This window comes from Echeneis naucrates, chromosome 13, assembly GCF_900963305.1.
Source record: "Echeneis naucrates chromosome 13, fEcheNa1.1, whole genome shotgun sequence".
Lineage (NCBI taxonomy): Eukaryota > Metazoa > Chordata > Actinopteri > Carangiformes > Echeneidae > Echeneis > Echeneis naucrates.
Window position 1 is genome coordinate 21,065,773 of NC_042523.1, and position 19,964 is coordinate 21,085,736.

At 39.3% G+C, this 19,964-nt stretch overlaps 1 protein-coding gene across 1 annotated transcript; it reads right to left on the reverse strand.

The window, feature by feature from the left end:
• Positions 1 to 1,116: 1,116 nt before the first annotated feature.
• On the reverse strand, positions 1,117 to 13,591 carry slc6a4a (solute carrier family 6 member 4a). The gene is made up of 14 exons (XM_029516899.1): positions 13,333 to 13,591; positions 10,324 to 11,254; positions 8,914 to 9,048; positions 8,294 to 8,516; positions 7,024 to 7,162; positions 6,260 to 6,394; positions 6,033 to 6,136; positions 5,605 to 5,732; positions 5,254 to 5,366; positions 4,411 to 4,542; positions 3,850 to 3,949; positions 3,499 to 3,599; positions 3,232 to 3,399; positions 1,117 to 1,920 (listed from the first exon to the last, which is right to left on the reverse strand). The coding sequence occupies exons 2-14, from the start codon at positions 10,793 to 10,795 to the stop codon at positions 1,846 to 1,848; spliced, it is 2,025 nt and encodes a 674-aa protein (XP_029372759.1). The 5' UTR covers positions 10,796 to 11,254; positions 13,333 to 13,591; the 3' UTR covers positions 1,117 to 1,845.
• Between the last annotated feature and the right edge of the window lie 6,373 nt (positions 13,592 to 19,964).

Genomic DNA, 19,964 nt, shown 5'->3' on the forward strand with positions numbered 1-19,964 from the left:
CATAGAAAACAAGCTGAGCTGCTCTATGACAAGCCTCTATTTGGAAAAGTTGAGAAATTTGGATGTAAAATGGGCGATTTGATTTGTTGATAAACTGAAATCTGCCTGAGCTGTTTTCGAAAACACTAATCATGTTATGTTAAGAAGGAAGTGAACCGGCCATAATTCTCTGCAAAGTAAACATGGCTCTGAGAAAACTGTCTTAGAGCCAAAAAACTCACAGCCAACAGGTTAGTTATTTCCATATATCTTTATTATCAGTTATTTCCCATATATTTATATATCTTTATTCTATACAGGTGTATTTCTCAATACAGTCTTTTATTGACATATATAGCTCTTACATAAGCTGAGAGATACCAGAGAGAGAAAGAGGCAAGAGGGAGTTTAATTCCTTCATAAGATATTTTGGCCTTTAACAAGACAACACACACACACACACACGCACTCACACACAGATTGAAATACAGTTTACACACACACACACACAAATCATCACAGCATGCACACATAAAGGAGCTGAACGCCTCTAATCCTTTTTGCACAGCCATCCATATGTGCACTGACATTCTAACCAATATGTGCGCACACACACACACACACACACACACACACAGTGACACACAAGATCTAAACACACATTCACACATCTATGGAAGGAGACAGGTATTCACAGGATAGATTACAACAATACAAGACTGACTAGTAAATACACATGTAGATGTACAGTACTCGCCATATTTTAACTGCTCCTGCTCCTACACACTCACTCACACACACACAGACACACAAGTACACACACCCTGACACAAGGGCACATGTGCATACACCAATTTTTGGTAGAACATAAAGAGCAGTAACGCTGACTATGACAGCTCTGATCCATATTTGGTTTCTATTACTGACAGTCATGCAGCGAGACAGAAGCGTGCAGAACGTCACTGAGATTAAAACATGGACTGTCGGCTCTACGTCGTGTTGTGGGTGAAGTTTGAGTGAAGTTATGAAATAAATACACATTCTATATTGCAGTTATAGAATTAATACACACGGTTGGTTCTGTCTGTGAATCTTTTTCCACTGGACATTATAACAGTCTTTTTTTTTCCTCACACACACACACACACACACACACACACACACACACTCCTTTCACCACCAGAGAATGCTTCACAGTGTAGGGAACTCAAATCTGTTCGTTCGTCCATGACGCCATTCAACACAAAATAACGACAATATCGAAACATATTCAGAAATACAAACTGAACAGATATCATATATTTGGCTTCAGTAACAGATGTAAAAAGATACCTGAATTTTGCTACATATTAGAATGCATAACTTAACAGTATAATATGAAAGCACACCCATAAACAGAGAGAGTGGGTTGAAAAGAAACTAGTCTCCAGTTTGAGTGCCTGTTATTTTATCTCCATGAACACAGTTTGTATCACACTATGTCTAACTGTAAAAATATTTTTGTTACCTGAAGGAAAGTTTCGTCTCTAACTGACTTCGATGATGCATATGAGTGGATGATCAAGGAATAAGAACTGAGCTCTGGTTTTGTGAGAAACTCCAGAGAATGCCTGTGACACTGAAGGCCGACTTACGTAACCAAACCAAACAAAGCTATCACAAAGCTACGGCAGTCTGGCTCCAACCTAACTTCACATACACGTCTAGGTCCAGTGAGGAAAAAAAAAACAAAAAAACTGTGAAGGAGATGTATGAAAAGAGGCAAAGATGACGAAAGGTAGCCCCTTTGTCCTGTAGTTTTGCAGTTTGTCCAGAAGAAGGTACTCTAAGTTGCTAAAGTGGCACCTTCTTTTGGTCAGGGTTTGGTCAGACTGCATTGGTGACAATGAAGTTTCTGTGGTCGTCACAGCTGGGCTCTGGAGTGATGCTTTTTAACAGACGCTGTGAGCAAAAAGTCAGAAACACAGAGTGGAAAGTCAAAGGAAGAAGATAAATGTAGACGATATAACTATACATAAATATACTACTCTGAACTGACAACAACTGAAGAGCAAAGTAGGTAGAAAGTCTTTGATGAAGATCATTTTAAGCTGAGTTGGCTTCAGCCGGGTGTGTGTGATAAAATAAAATATAAATGGACTAGTGACCATGTATTTAACCAGCACCAAATTTGTTTCAGTAGGATTATTAGAGTGGGTGTCTTACACAGGACAACTAACATTTATTTTTCATTATTAATTTGATCAGATATTCATAGATTGGGCTCGACTACAATCCTCTTAGGTCTATTCTCAAACACACAAGCAACTTGATCAAAAAATTGTTTGCACACTGAACATGAAAAAGCAAGTATATTATCAATGCTATTATCAATCAAGAGTGCGTGTTACAAATGACAAAGTCGTTGTCTGACTACAAAGAGACACTCAAACATTTTGGCCCAGCTCTGCCTCATCCATCTTCACATGTTGAAAGTGTGCATCAGTGCATTGTGCGCCCTGGCAGCAGTGTCAATAGTGGATGACAGCTCGAGGGAATTTGTCTACTTCTTTTTTGTCTAATTCGTTTGATGTTCTCTCACCTTCTGTCAACTCTCACACATGGTATAACAATCTAATAATAAGGATAATGATAACTGTTATTCAGTCTGTAATTACATTTATTTTGTATGTCACTAGGTTTTCAGAATACTCTACTACAGGGGAAGCAATTAAAGAATCTTCTGATGAATAATTTTATTAATGATGCTGATTTGCCTGGACTTAGTTCATTAAGATGACTATCTATTATCCTCAAATCTAGCAAACAGGACCGAGTCAGTGGTGAGTATAAGGTGTGTTTCATTAGGTAATGCCCTACGTGTATATAAGTGTGTGTGTGTGTGTGTGTGTGTGTGTGAGAAAGATCTATGGGGTCTGGAAGCTGTCTTCTCTGGCCTGTGCTTTCTCCCTACTCCTTTGATCCTGAAAACCAGTCATGTGTTCACAGGGGAGGTTAGACCCTGACTGCAAATGGAAAAGGCAATCCCTGTGTGTGAATGGACGTGTGTCATGAGAGGATTTGGGAGAAGGATGGAAGGGAACGTGTGGGGAAAAACAAGAGAAGACCCTACAGATGTACAAGGAAAGGAATGGAAAGGAGGAGAGCAGATGTCAAGAGAGGTTATGGGTAAGAAAGTGACGAGCGGAGTATGAGAGGATTTGTGGAAAGAGAGTCAAAGAAAATGAAGAGTAAGGATGGAAGGACCTGTACCTGCATGAATGTGCCCTTGGCAGTGAGCAGGTGGTAGACCATATAAGCAGGCACACAGATGAATGAGGACACCCCGATGCAGTAGCCCAGGACTGTGGTCCATTGTGGGTAGTGGTAGTGGAACAACTTGACCTCAGGAGGGAAGGCCAGGAAACTGATGATGATGAACTGGACATGGAAACAGGGACAAATAGGATCAGGTACAACAGGATAAATATGTCCAACTGTCCTGAAAGCTGCTGTGTAAATGCTGTGCATGAGCCTCACCAGCAGAAAGCAGGGGCAGATGGCTACCCAGCAGATCCTCCAGAACCAGCCTGGATAGAAACCAAGCATGACCTGGATGTCATTACAGAAACGGTTGGTACCTGCAACAAAAACACAAAGACTCATTACAAAGTATGCCTTCATCTCGTTTCACTTCTGTGCGTGTGACTGAAACTGCACAAACAGGGAGGAAGGAGACCAAACTCTGAGGGAAGTATAGTCTATATATAGTCTGTCCTCGCCTAGAATTCATTTTGACACTCGTTCCTACCATCATCTCCACTATATCTAAAATTCATAATACGGTCAGAGATTACCATCATCACATTCATCATCACTTTGGCACCTTACCGTAGAACCAAGACACGGCGATGACTTCGAGCAGCACCACAGTGATGACTGAAGGGCCTGTAGCGTACTCCTCAAACAGCTTCACCACAAACGCTCCTCCCTGAGACAGGGCATGGGACGACTTTATAAAAACCTATAACTAATGAGTCAAAAACAGCAGACACCACCAAAAATAGTGGTGCCTCAGTGATTGGGCTGATATCTTGTAACGTGTCCAATGGAGCAGGGACTTCCGTTAATCAGTACCTTACTCTAATGACTGTTGGTTCTAAACGGATTATTGAGGACGCTCTAATCTGATTTCATCACATTACCTTCAACAGAGCAGCAATACTGCAGATACTTTTAACAATGACATAAGCCCTTTTATTGGTTTAGGATTAATTTCAATGGAAATTAAGATTTATCAGCACTAGATAAAGTCTTGAATCAATTTAATGGCTCACATTGCCTGAAATATTTTTAGAAGTATTTTCAGATCTCATTCAATCGGCGATTATGTTTTCTCAAATGGACGATCATTTGGTATTAACCTGTATGCCAAGTTGTTGTGTAACTTACATATGTGAGTGTGGACAGAGCCCCAAGGTAGCAGACGCACACTAGGCCAAAGACAAACCCCTCACGCCTCTTAGCCAGGATATGGGGAAACTCATCTAGCATTGCTGTGATCACTCCTTCCAAACCCGCAAACTGAAGAAGGAGAAAGAAACAGAGGAGAAGAATAGAAAGGAAGAGAATAAAGAGTGAAGTTAGGACAGCAAACAACACTGAAGAAGGCAGCATCAAGACTGAACAATTATACTGTATATACATTAATTTTTTTAAATCCCGTAAAGCTCTATCAATAAGTTGCTAATCAGCTGTTAAATATAAACAATCCAGCAGTTGAGGAGCACTCATTCACTAATCCATACACCTCCGGCAGAAAACGTCCAAAGCCGTGTGCGATTGAAGGGACAAGAGATTGCTAAAATGATCCAACATAAGTATATGATACGTTTTTCAGTAATATCCTCAGTCAGAAAATTAAGGAGCATAGCAACCCTGTTGCTGATTCTACACTGATTATCAGACTGTGATAAGAGTCTTACAGGCGTCCCCAACTGGCTGCCTCAGAACAGATAAGCACAGGCTTATGAAGACAAGCTTGCCACCCAACAGTGATATGAAAGTCCAATCACATTGTTTGGGAAATAATACCCAACACCTTTATGGAGAAATTAGTACAACAGACACATACAAGTTGAACAGAATAAAGCATTTGCAAATATGAAACTGTCTCTAGGTTTGAAAGAATACACAAACGCAGGGCACTGGGGAATAAGAGAATTAGCTGTTTTACAACAAGGTGGGAAGTGAGGTCAGTTAACTTTTGCATAGAAAGGAGTCACAACAACTAACCGTGCTGTCCAAACCCAACATGATGATCATGAGGAAAAAGATAATAGCAAAGAAAGTGGCCGCTGGCATGTTTGCTATGGCTTCTGCATAAATGATGAACAGCAGACTGGGACCTGGTGGCAACATAAAAGAGAGAGAATTAATGCATCTATACAACTGTATTCTTGTAAACTTAAAATTATATTCAGTGATGAATATTTGTACTGACAATAAAGCATCAACTTAAAAATATCTGACGTGCAAATTTCTCATTCCTTCCAGGTAACATTACTGGAGTTCAAACTGGGATGCATATTTCCAACAATGTGAGGCTACGTCAACTATTCCTCTGTGGGCATGCTCTGGTCCTACCTGCATCCTTGGCCACAGCATCCACATCCTGCTGCCTCATCTCAGCCATGTATCCCAGCACAGTAAAGATGACAAACCCAGACAGAAAACTGGTCAGACAGTTCACAGAGCTTGTGACCAACGCATCTCTGAGAAGGAGAGAAAAGTTAAAGTTTCAGTGGAAGAAAGCCAACAAAGTTCAGCCCAAAAAAAAAAAAAAAACTAATCTATGAGTCACTGCAACATTAGAAAGCTTCTTAGACCAGGTGAAGGTTCTACCTGTATAGACAATATATCTTAAAACTGATAGTGACATAGATATTTTGGATGGGAAGATTTTAAACCAATAAAAGAAATTAAAAGAGTCAATATTTCTGATTAAATGTACTAATATTTAATTTCTTCGGCAATGCAGGTTTCATTCATGTATGAACACAAAATGTTCTCACTTGTAGCAGTTGTTGTGAAATGGATTGTAGCTAGCAAAGGCCAGAAGTACACCAAACCCAGGACCCAGAGAGAAGAAGATCTGAGCTGCTGCATCAATCCACACCTTGAAAAGTGACACATCAATGATGATGGGCAGATACAAAGAGATGTGGAGAAGGAAGGAAACGAGACATAGAGCTGCCTGTGTAGGATATGTAACAGATTTGTATGAAGACTACTGACTTACTGAAGGAGTAAGCAGTTTTTCCCAATTAGGTTTGAGATAGAAAACGACTCCCCTCCAGGCTCCTGGCAGAGTCGCTCCTCGGACAAGCAGGATCAGAAGGACCAGGTAGGGAAAGGTAGCAGTCACCCAAACAACCTAATGCCGAAAGACAAAAGGCAAAAACAACAACAACGAAAATCCATTTTATTTTCTGTTAATTAACTTGTTTGGCTAATTACTAACAATGAATGACATCTTAAATGATCAGCTTTTCAAAATAAAAGACACTGTTTTGAATGAACAGTTTTTTCTAGGAGAGAGCTGCTTGAAAGTGGGACCCTGAATCATGCTATCTATGGTGCAAATACAGTCATATTATATATACTCATATATTCATTATAGGGGAAGTGTATGTTTACATGATTGGACATAGATTACTTGATTAGGAGTGATGATAGAATAGAAACATTTAACCCTGGGAGTGGGAGGGATATGACATGCAACCGATAAAAAAAAATTCTTCCATCATGCCTTAGCTGGTTTCCAATGTTGGTAATCGTGGCCTGCCTGGTTTTTTCAGGTTCGATAATCAACGTTTGAACCACAAACCGTTTAACTTTAGGACGGCTTTTCTAACCAACTTTTCGACCATGATGATGAATGATAATGAGGGTGAAGAGATGGCAGCAGAAAAACCATCCTCTGCCTCTCTGCCGCCATCAATCCATCCATTTATCTGCTCTAACTGACACCCTCATCAACCATACAGGCGCCCCCTGGGTTACCTTTCCAGACGTCTTGACTCCTTTCCAGATGCTGAAGTAGACAATGGTGAAGATGAAGAGCAGGCAGAGGGCCAGCTGCCAGCTGATAGAGCCCAACTCGTGCAAACCTGGGGAGAGGTGGACTTGCAACACCTGGCGACTGGTGGGAGGAGACAAGCAAAAGGGAATGTTTGGCTTAAGGAGGGTGACAGGTCAAAATCAGGAATTAAAAAATGATAGGCGAAATGGCTTTGAAGCACATCATGGGGAGAAGAGTTGAGAAAGGCAGAAGAGGACAGGAAAGGGATGAATTATTGAAGAATTTGGAAAGTTGAGGAAAAGAAATGATTAAAAAAAAGGAAAAACACAAAAAGGTGGTACAATGAAGCGAAAAAGAAATTGCACATATTCATTATCCAATATAAATTGCCATATAATGTAAAAATTAATTTGAAATGAACAGTAAGGTTAACTTATGGTCACAGAGTGCGCACACACAGGTCGAATGATATGCTGGACACATGATTTATGTGGAAAACAGGAAATTCTGGCGCCACACTACTTTAAAACATTCAATTGGAAAAGTCAGCTACAGATAAACCATGAATCTGTCTCATTGGACACAGAGACACGGTCAAGTCAGCAGCTGATAAGACAAACACAGACAGGAAAAGAAAGACCTTGTTTTGACAGACCTCAGGCTTCAAGTATAATAAAAACACCTATAAGGCTACACTGAATACTTTTTTTTTTAAATCCTGGCTGCTCCTACTACTTGAATTGACCACTGTGTAAGCAGCAAGCTAAAGATCTCTTAAAACTTTGAATAATATGTTTTAGTTTCAAATCAACAAAAATAAAGAGATTGTTATAGTTGCAGAATCAAAAAAAAAAAAAAAAAAAAGTTACATTTCTGTAGAAATGGTTCCTCATCCTAACATAAGTTGTCTTTTTTTTCTTATCTTCCCCAACACCTGCTCATCTTACTAGGGTTAGTTCATGTATATGTGTAAGATGAATAAAATCACTTGTGTCTTACTTATGTACTAATGACCATCTGAGATCAGAAAAGTACTCTGAAATGCTAACCTCGATACAATGTCTTCACAATCCAAGCTGCAATATAAATGGATTTTGGAGAGAAGGCTAGTGGTAAATCTGTCAAGGCTCTTAAACTCCAGACCCGACCATGTGATCGCTCTCTGGAAGTCATCCTTTCTCCTTCCCTTTGACGTCTCCCTCCTGTGTAGCTCTCCTTGTACGTCTCAACATCCGACTTACATGCACTTACGTATAGAACTCCTCGGCAGGGGAAATGGAGGAGTTGGACCATGACACATTGTGGTCGGTGGACATGTAGCGGTTACAGTTGGCTGTGTTCCAGCTGTTGGTGCAGGTTGTCCACGGCAGGGTGGACTGAAATGACGACAGCAGGTAGTACAAGGCCCAGGCCATGATTGTGTTGTAGTAGAAGGCTATGTAGAGCGCTATGATACAGATGGCAAAGCCAATCCCTGGATGAGTGGAAGACACCCATATTAGTGCAAGCATTCAGCCATTCTCCAGATATTGCAAAGATGTCTTTGGTGTTTTAAAGGAAATTCAAGTTTCAATTGGGCAAGTGGTTGACATTTCCAAACAATTTACATACTATTGTATTTCTGAGCATCTGGCATTTGGCATGGAAATGTGACAATTTCCATAACATAGACTCAGTACATCTCACTGGGTGTACAAGATGTTGGAGATGCTCTTAAAGGGAAATGTACTGACGGGCAAGAAGGTTAATTGAGCGGTCTTTTAGGCTCTCACAAGTTCTGCGATGTCCAATTTCCCTATTTTCTTCCTTTTTTTCCAACCAATTCTGCTTAGTGAATTTGCCATCTTTCCTGCACTCTCTAATCCTGTTACCTTTAAAGATGGGGCAGATATGTTTCCAGATGGAGATGCAGCCACTGCGATGGAACTGGCCAAGGGCCAGCTCCATGTAGAAGAGAGGCACACCTCCAAAGACTGCCATCAACAGGTAGGGCAACAAAAAGGCACCTAGATTTGGGAACGAGAGAAGGAAATGTTAAAAAGGGGTGTAGGTTAAGAAATTAGTAAATGGAGAGGGAGAAGAAATGTGAGGACAGATGTGGGGAAGATAAAACTACTGAGAAAAGAGAGAATGAAGAAAAATTCTAAGGAAGAAAGAGTTATGGAAGAACAGTGACAGGTCAATTACACTCATGGGATATGCTACTTTTTCACACTCCATCTGTAATCTCAGTAGTCCTCTTCATTACTCCTAATCAACAACAACCAGGAACATTAAAAGCCTACTGTAAAACTCATTACAATTTCAGTACTTCATCATTTACACAACTGAACTCCCTTCAAAACCAATAGACCAATAGACATGTTTTCACAGTTTCATGTTTCTGTGCATTCACTGTGCTCTGAGTCATTTTCTTTAAATGTTCCATTTACAAATCAGGACTGTTTGGATGTTGAAAAGTATAAAAGCAAGTTTAGAAAACAAACAGGAGGAGAATAAACAGATGAGCAGCTGGATAAAAGTCAGATCTTACAATTCCTCAGCTTAAAGCACTGACTTTGTAACACATTGCTCTTTCTCTTTCTCCATCAAATTATCAACTCAAATTATGTGTACATGTGCATTTGTGAATGTAGATGGACCAGTGTGTACATGTGTGTCTCTTTTTCTTTGTGACATGAAAGTGAAGATAAGGGCTGACTGAGCAGCTGCCTGGGAGACAGGTTATTATACAAAGAGACTAAAGGCGTTCTCATAAAAACCACAATTAATACTGTTGCCTCTATCAAGTGTCTCCTGGTCCCCATCTCTACCTCGCTCTGCGAGACACACACAGAACACAGGAAATTACAAAGATCTTATTATTGCAAATTCAATAAAAGTAGAGAGGGAGGCCCTGGTTGCTGCAAGGTGAGGATTGTGTAGCAATAGTGTACAGGTGGATAACAGAGGCTTTGTGAAAACACACACCTTGAAATAAGCTTTAAGTAAGTACTCAAACCATCAAACCATCTTTCTGAACTGTAGCACGCATTGCAGGTTAACATGTTTTTGTTTTATTTAGGTTTATTTTGAAATGTTGATAGTCTCTATCTACATCCACATTTGTTGATGGTAAACGTTGCAAAACTGACTGATTTTAGCTGTACATATATACCTTGAAATCCTGCATATTCAAAAGTAAGATCTGACATATTTTTTAGCTCCTTTCCATCCTTCTCCTTATCTCCCTCTCCTCCACTCCTGCTTTTCTCTAACTGAAACATCTTTTTTCTCCTCACCTCCTCCGTTCTGGTAGCAGATGTAGGGAAAGCGCCAGACATTTCCCAGGTCTACAGCATAGCCGATCACAGAGAGCAAGAAGTCCATCTTCTTGCTCCAGGTTTCTCTGGGCCTCTCCAAGCTGGTTTGTTGGACCACAAGAGTCCTGAGGCCTCCCAGTGGCATGGATGACCCAGTGCCAACTCCGGGCCCAGAGGCTGTACCTCCAGCACAAGCTGCAGTTCCTGGTCCATCCCTGGGGCTCTGAGGAGTGGATGTAGTGAAGCCATTGGACACCTGTGGGCCAGACCCCCAGCTCAGGGCTTTGGGCCCTTTTTCTGCAAGACCGTCAGCCAACATCAGTCTACCATTTTCCTGCGGCGTACCCTCCTCTCCTACTTCCACCTCCTCCCTTCCTTTGTCCCTTTCTCCCTCATTCTCGCTTTTGTCCATTGTCAACATGCTTGTCATCATCATATCTTTCGTCTCCATTGGGTCGTGCTGAGGTTGTTGTTGGCAAGACGATTAGGGGTGGAGAGAGGTTCTCAGTGACAATGAAGGGAATGTGGCACTGCTGTCTGATATAGTGCCCATTAGGGGAACAGATCGGCTAGGAGAGGGGGAGAATGGTGCTGTGGTGGTGTAGGACAAATGTGGAAAAACAAGGGATTGTCCCTCTTGGACAGGTAGAGGAGAAAGGGAACAGGAGAGCAGAGCTAAAAGTAGAAAAGGGGCCAGAGTAAGGGGAGGTGCGAGAATATGGGAGTGGACCGAAATGTGTAAGTGTGTGTTAAGCAACAGGGAATAAAAGCAGAGAGAGGAGGGTACACAAGAGTAGAGATGTGTTTGAACAGGATGTGGCCAGCAAGAAAGTTACAAGAGTCCTAGATCTTCTCCCCCCACGGTTCGCCCTCGTTGACACTCAGTGATGGGACACGCCAAGAGAACACCCTGCAACACACACACAGAAAAATACAGAGATGTGTCATGGTAAAGAAGATTGACAGCTTTAGGTTACCTTTCAGTTAACTTATAACAATTATCATTAAATGTTTCTGTTTTCTTACATGTAACAACTCCCTGAAACTAGTTATCAAACATAATATTTGTTTGCTTTTCCTAATTCCTAATGTTCGAAAAACACATTGCATGAGAACTTTCCTCGATGTTAATAACAGTACAAATACAGGGAATTTTGTTGGGACATGCTGATCTGCTTAGTCTTCCCTCATGTTCCTCATTTCATTCTATCTCTCAGTTACATAACCTGTTTCGATCCTTATCTGATCAAAGCGATATAACCGGGTGAAATTAGGAAATGTATACAAGCACCAGAAGCATTTTTGAAGGCTGGAAACACAAGAAAAAACTTTGAAAAGACAGAAAACATAAGTCAGCATGTGGACACATGTTTAATAAAGAGTGTCACGTTGAATGTCATCAAAGCACTGGGAAAAATGGCCAAAATATCAGAGCAAAATACCCAAGAGCTTGTTCCTCAGTGACTTGGGCGTGATGTGCGCAAGTTCAAAATAATTAAAATAATTTGATTAATTACTTTACTTCTTTGCTTCAAAACCGGCATGAACTAACCTGTGGTCCAAACAGCCCCGTAGAATTTCTAAATATTTAATATTGGATAAAATTAGACATAGATCTTATATTAGTTATATATGGTTTCAGATGTTTTCCATGACAGTAAAATGCATAGCAAAAGTGTAGTATGCCCGCGTACAAACTATTCATATAGAGAACTATACAATTATGTGCACATGCCAACATCAACATGGCAGTGGATGAGTCACTTTTGTCCAATTAAACTTAAGTGAGAAGTCAATGAGACAGCACTAACCTAATACTGTTCAGTACTCTGATTATAAATTGTTATTAAAAAGGCTTCACAAACTTCTGCACGTTCTGCACAATTCTTTTTTTTTTTACTTTTTTTTTGGCTAGAAGCTACATGTACAATATATCCACAAATACTCAACGAGCTACAATCCAAAACACTTTAACATGAGTAATGGCTCAAAGTAAGAGAGCTGTTTAGAAGTGGATTAGATTGTTTATAGTGTTAGATAAATTAGTAATGAATGCCAGAGTGTAGGAAGACTCAATTTACATGGAATGCCATTATCTAAATTAAGAACGAGTGTCCAGCATTTTTACAAGGCACGATACTCACACAAATTAACATCTGACCACCACACAACCAAAACGCTGCCCTGTACCTGGAGTCTGAGTAGAAAACAGTCGCTAACCAACACAAACACATTTTTCCATACAAACCACACTTTTACATCCTGATGAATGCAATCAGTTCTTCATCACAATGATTTCATCTCAAAGAAATACGGTGCACTCCTAGTCTGACAAGAGATGTTTTTGATGCTTCAGAAATCTGACAATTTCTACCTGAAAGGTAGCGACTTAAAGGAAACGTGAGGATCAAGTAGAATGCTAATTAACTTGAATGTGTTAAAAATCATGTAGCTGTAAAATGTGATCTTTTCAACGACCCAAATCGTACTTATCCGAAAATCACTATCAACTGTCGCATCACCTCAGAAAAAACTGAAACTGTGGTGGATGGGTTGATAAATGCTGAAAGCACATGGCTGAAAGAATACATGAAATTACATACCATGTACAATTCAGATAACATTTCAAAAATATATCTCCCTCCATGATGTGCTTTTCAAATAAGAAAAATGAAATGAAAGCAAATGCAGTACAATCTCTGAAGTGATATCAGTTTTTAAATATCTATGTCAGCTGCACTAAGTAAGCTTCATTAAAGAGAGACATATTTAAAGTTAGGCTCAAACTGAATATGAAGGGAAAATAGATGGAGACATTAGAAAACAACCAAAATAAAAATGTAGACACTGTCTTGAGCAATCGCTCACTTTAGTAATCTCTGTTGACTCTACAGACAAATCATTTGTTGCAACATCGGCAGGGTCGAGGTAATTAACAGCATGGTGAAGGCAGAAGTATTTTCATCCCAACTCACGTGCATACATTACCCTTAGAGATGGTGAATGAGAACAAGAAGAACCTGTGGCGGCCAAAAACGTGCACAAAGAGCAGCTACGGCAACTTCTAGTGAAAAGTCAAAAAATCCGGTGGTGTAACAAAAACTTGCCAGAGAAACAGTGTGCAACAGCACATCACGACACTGTGTTTGCCCATTGAGCTCTCAAACCCCTCTCATTTCTCTCTCTTTCTCTCTCCCTCCCTTGTTGTCCCTCTCTCTCTTACTTGTAACCACACACACACACACTTACACACATGCTGTGCTCAGAGACGCACGGCCGTGCAGACGTACAGTATGCAGAGATGGGTGACACGAGAGATGGATGCATGCGCTCAGACAGAGGATACAGGGGGAAAATTGTGCGGGCATGGACATGCACACTTTGAAGTTTGTTTTCATATAGTGACAATACAAAGAGTAATAATTAACTGTGGAGCAGCTCTGACACAACAGGGGCATGGCAGAACTCTCATTAAGGTATACAAACACTGCAAACAGGGGAAGTCCTACCCTTCAGTGGATGTGTGGTAGTGTGGGGCTGTGTCAGGGTGCTCCATACTACAGTCTGTCTCGTGCGTGAATTACATTAAATCACTGCCTGAGGAAGCCCTGCTGGAGTTTTCACACTCACCCTTATTCCATTTTTCTCTGTAATTCGTTAAACTTTTAGGTAACTCTCATCCTTCATTCTTTGGGCTTTCCTCCCATTTTCTCTCTTTTTCAAGTTCTTTGCTCATGTCATCATGCACACCTGCTAAGGAGAGGATTAGGTGTTTGCTGCTTTGACCCCTTTACTCCATAACTTTTGAGTCCTGTTTTCTTTCTTTTTAACCATTAGATCATTTTGACAGTACCTGCACTCATATTGGGATTTTTTTAATTTAAAAAGAAAACACTGACTCTTCAAGATAGTCTTCTTTTGAAATAAAAGATAGTTTCACTTCACTGAATGTTCTCAACATGTTACATTAGAAAGTTTAGTTTACAGCTGGTCAGACTGTCTACGTCAATGCGCAATTTTAAAGAATAATAGTGAGAAAAAAAATTGTCATCAGCTCAGAAACAGACATGGCATCCAGACAAATACAAGTAAATGCACGCACTCTGACTTTCTCACACATACCCATGTTAAATAAATGGTATCTTCAATGACACAGTTGAGTTAAAACAAGCTTTGATGTAATTAATGAAATGTTGAACGAATAATTAGACCTAATCAGGATGGAATTTTAAAGATTCCCTCATGAAACTGTATATCAGCGAATGATATTCTTATTAATTACTTCCTATAATTACTTCTGCAATCCCCATGAGATCCCACAAAGACACCTGCTCAGTATATCTTTTGCTCTAAAACAACTCATAAAGCTTTGGCTCTGTGCCAGCCTTCGTAACTTAGCAGTTTTTAAACACAGACCAAAACCCTATAATCTGGGATACACATGTCAGGAATGGTTGAGTAAAAATAATGTGCTTATCAGAGTCTGCTTTGGCAACCCCTTAGGGGGGTTTCTTGAGTCATTTGTGGACTCCTGAAATTTTTAGACTTTCAGCCAAGTTTCCTTTTATTATTTTAATCTTTATGTGAAATACCTGATAGAAGACTTAACACTGCCAAGTGAGAAATAACAAGGAAAATATGCAAGAACATCAAGCGATGTTGCACATCAAGACTTTTTGAGTCTTATCAGAGGTGGATAAAAACATGTAATACAGATATGCAGCACAGTTTGTTACACCTTCACAGATCTGCAATAAGACAATATTAGCCTACATAGTGTAAAAACACGGCTACAAAAATGTCACTGCCAAATGATTTAATTTATAAAAACTATGAATTACTGTCAGATTTGTTTTTTTTACAGATGTGTTTTTCCCCTCAAATCTTACTGAATTGGGAGAAAGCATACACATACCCACACCCATACAAAGCGAGAGACTAACCTGGCAAAACAACTGAAAAGTTCCCAGTTCCATATCTTGCTTCATTGGGGATCTACTGTGTTTCCTTTCTCATGCCCACCTGACTTCATGCCAACTTTAGCATAATCAGCTAATGAAGAACAAACATTGCAGCCAGACATGGGGCAGAAAACTGTTCGGCAGTTGCCAGTCTGAAGGATTTCTCACTTCCCACCACATCTGCAAAAACAACACTTAACTAGTCACTGGAACTTGTAGTACTCCCAGGAGGAAAAAAAATACTTTAGGCTTTTATAGGTCCCAGATTGAGGGGCAGTCTGATAAGTAGATATGCAAACACATTTCAAGTAGCATATTACCAAGCCACAGTCTGAAGCACAGGCTTACTTTACTGCTGCATTGTGGTAGCGCAGAAAGCTGGGAAATATTAAATTAGGGCCCTTTAGCTTCTGTCATGACTATATAGAATTTGTATGTTTTGCCTGTCAAGCATCCAATGCAGCTCTGAAAAACATTAACAGCAATGGCTCTGTTGACAATACATTGGCTCAAACACGTGTTCACTGAAGCAAAGCACATTCTACTGTATCTTTAGCTTTCACTTGTGTTATAGATAATCCAGCAATTTGTGTGGTTTACCCTCATTACTTTAGTTGTACTCTTGCTAACTACCTTATAGAGAGCGAAATCACTAAATCAGATTCACAAACCTCTGCTTCTATTTGTCTCAGATTGGTGAGATCAGTTTCCAATATCAACTCTCCTTTTTATTTGAATGCCTATTACTATACTCCTTCTTCCTGATGTGTACCTCTAACTAGCTCATCATGAATACAAAATTGCAGTCCAAGTAATCTAATATGGCTAAAGGCTGTAATATGTGAAGACAGAAAGAATCCACAAAGCAGAATGCTTTATTGGGTAATGCTGATAATGAAAAAGTGGAGATCTGGGTTATATCCTGTTTCTGTATCTCCTGTATCTCTAGTTATGACCACGAGGGAAATACTATTATATTATTGTCAATTGAAGTGTTTTGAATAATGTAAGAATCTAAGGGAACATATAAGTTGAAGTTTTTACTTGTGAGGCCTAGGTCTTGGTCATTTTCATGTAAAAACTGATGGCAGTGAGGAATCCGTCTCATACCAGCTGGGACATTTTCTTGCCTGTCATCTCTTCAGCCCCTTCCCCTCCCTTATCCCTTTTTCCTGTCTGCATCTGTGCTCTGATCTATGTAATCAAGCTAAATGTCCCAAAAAACTTCACGAAGAAAGGACGGTTCATTGGGTTTAATGATGTTGAAACTCCAGGTCATAACTCCGATAAAAAAAACTGGCAGCACATTTTAGGGATTTACCTTTTTCTTTTTTAAATTAATTACAGACCTGAACTCTCTGCCATGGATGGACCAGCACCTTACTAGTTCTTTTCACACGGACGTGAAGCCACTAAAATGAAGACAACCTAAGGGGCATGCATGGACAGATTGCAGCTGTTCTGAATCTGATCACGACAAAGGTTAAAATCCAGATTCAGCAGGCCAATCAAATACAGTAAAATGTTACATAATCATCAACATATAAAAATAGATAGACAGACGAGGAAGATACTTTCAAAGTTTTCCTAACAGAAACATTTCTGAGAGATCATACTTTGAAGCCAAGCAATGTGACACAGAATGTTAAACCACAACAAATGGCCTTACAGTCACAATGAGATCCTTATATGTGACGTACACAGCATCTCTGAAATGTCATGCTGGTAAGACATTTTCCAGGCTGCCTTTAGAAGAAAATATTACCTCCTCAATTATTTGTCAATGATTATAAGGCCATAGGCTTTGCATTTTTTGTATATATGCGTATACACACACACGCACACAGACACATACATACAGTGGCAGAGGCTTGACCTATGGATGGTGGAGGGTTACAGCCATTCTGTTAATTATTTTGGGATTTCTGAAAACTGAAAGGCTTACTGTTATGTGTGCTCAAGTGCGCAATGCGCAGTAGCAGGTGACCTGTCGAACAGTGCCAGCTAGCATTTGAAAAATTATAGTTATATATACAGTATATACTATTCACAGTTAACCAAAATTAACTGACATATAATCAGTAAAACAACAGGCTTTGCAGCTCTCCTATACTGTAAAATAAACATTATTTGAAAATAAAAATTCCCTTAATTCCTTCAACAATCAGAGAGAAAAACCTAGTTCTTGTCCCATATTTTATTATTCATTGATTTAAACTAAATAAAATAAAATAGATAAAAAAAAACAGGTGTCATTCAGTAATTGTGTAATATTAAAGACTTTTGTTTGCATAGCACATGTTTAAAAATGTTCAGTCATAAAATGCCTCTAATTAACCAGCTAGTTCCCAGACCCAGAAATGCCCAATTCTTCCAAAAGCTCCCAAATTATGATAAATTGAATTTCAAATTCCCAAAGGTCATGAAAATAGGAGAGATGAGGTTAAAATACTTCTAAGAGGCCTCAAAAGAAAACTATTAAAAGAAATCCCTCTCACATAATAAATTATAATTATGCCACTAAACACAGACTAACACATATACACTACATGTAGATATCTTACAGAGATAACCATCAGCATAGATTTATAGACCAGATCTGAACAGTGATTATAAACGATGAGCCCGCTTGGAATTCAATTATGGATAAAAAGACAGGCAGTATGGTCTTACCTTGATATTTTTAGCTGGGCAGCCTGCGTTGTCCAAGGAGCGTCTGGTTATCTAGCGTCCAAGACGCCGCCTATCCACACAGTTTAAACCCATTCACACAAATCACACACCCCTGGGCTTACAGCGGGCCGTATTTTGCTCTGCCTGGCTTAAGACACAAACACACATACTCAAGCATGCATGCACACACTCACACACAAACACACTCTCACCCAAACACACACAGGCACACAGCTTTAGAAAAAGATCCTTGCCCCTAATCCAACACTGCTTGATGCATATCTATAAGCGGGCCAAAAAAGAGTAACAGAGGAAAACAGATATATATTAAGTTAAAAAGTGTAACAAACCACACAGGTGAAATGTGTACATTGCACAGCTTGTTTGAGTGTAGGAGAGATTAAAACCCAGACCTGGCGTGCCCTTTTCTAACTAACACATTTATCCACACCTGCAACCAACTGTGCCAAAAGGCACCAGGCCATGAACACAAGTACACTCAGTCTACTTGTCTGACTTGCTTTCACTGTGTGCATAAAAGGTCCAGATGGAGATAAAGTATAAAAGAGGGCTGCCACATGCAAAACAATTGCTGTCATGTTCTCATGAAATTATAATAAGTGTCTTCTTTCTTTCCGACTCAACCACTCTCTCTCTCTCTCACACAGACACACACCCATACACACATACAAGGTCCAATCTTTCCTCCTTGTTAATAGCCAGTCTGTGTGAGTGTTGAACGTCATTCCAATCAGCATCAGCTAAAGTACTAGGTTAATCCTCATTGCAGCACACACAAATCCACACAAGGAATGCACACACACAAACACATTTCCAACAGAAAAAGAGGAAGGGAGGAGAAAATGGAAGCAAATAATGAGACCAGGTGTGTGATGAACAGTCCTGCATGGTTCAGTGGTGGGCTAATTATTCCTATCAAACACAAATACCTGGACATGGGTCATAAGACTTTTTTTTTTTTTTACCTCAGGGCCTGTAAACAAGCAGTAGGGAAAATTAGCTCACAATCCCTTACCTGAAAATACATCTGAAATAAGCCTTCACAGGCTGCCCTCAATAATTATGTGGCATGTAAGCCTAAAAAAATAAATAAATAAAATAAAAATAAATCCGAAGTCAATAATAACGCAATGAAGAGATACATCATAAATCAACTTTCAGGAATAGCAGGTAGGAGCAAGATATTATGACACGTGGTCACCAATATAACAAAGCTCACATGCCATTCCATGCTCAGAAATAATCTGCTTGTCCTAAATTAGTAACTCGTTTAAAAGGCACACTGTGTCTGTGCTTGTACTATTTTTTGTTATTATTTTATTATTAAAACTAGTCCAATTACAAATAAAATGCGGATAAATTTCATTCACATAATTCACAAAAAACGGCTAAAAATCATTATTTACAATAAATAAATAAAATTCAGGAGCCTAACGATACAATTTGGTACGTTTTAACTATTTTGTTTAAGACATTGTTATTGCAAAGGTAAATTTACAGATTAATTGTGAACCAGTTTGGTGATAAAACTTTTTTTAAAGTCAATTCACAGTATTATAGCGAGATAAAAACGACTCAATTATAAATTTGTAACAAAGAAACTTGATTCAGCAATTTATACGGCACAAATTAGCAAAATTACAAAACAAGAAATTATATTTTAGTCTCCTTTTTGAGTTCGTTTGGTTAGCCTTCGGTTAGCCTCAACGAAATTAGCATAGTAAGATGAATCAGTTTGGCAATAACGCATAACCCCACACACACACACAAAATTATATATATATATATATATATAATATACTGTCTTCAGACAAGATGATACAAACCTTATTTTTTCTCCAGCAAAGTTTTACTGTTGATAGTTATTGTTGTTTTCTTTTATGATAAAAAGAAAAGTTAGCATTTAAATTAGCCTCCTCTGCTCTGATTGGCTGGCTCATATCTGCCGTTAAAATAATTACCCAC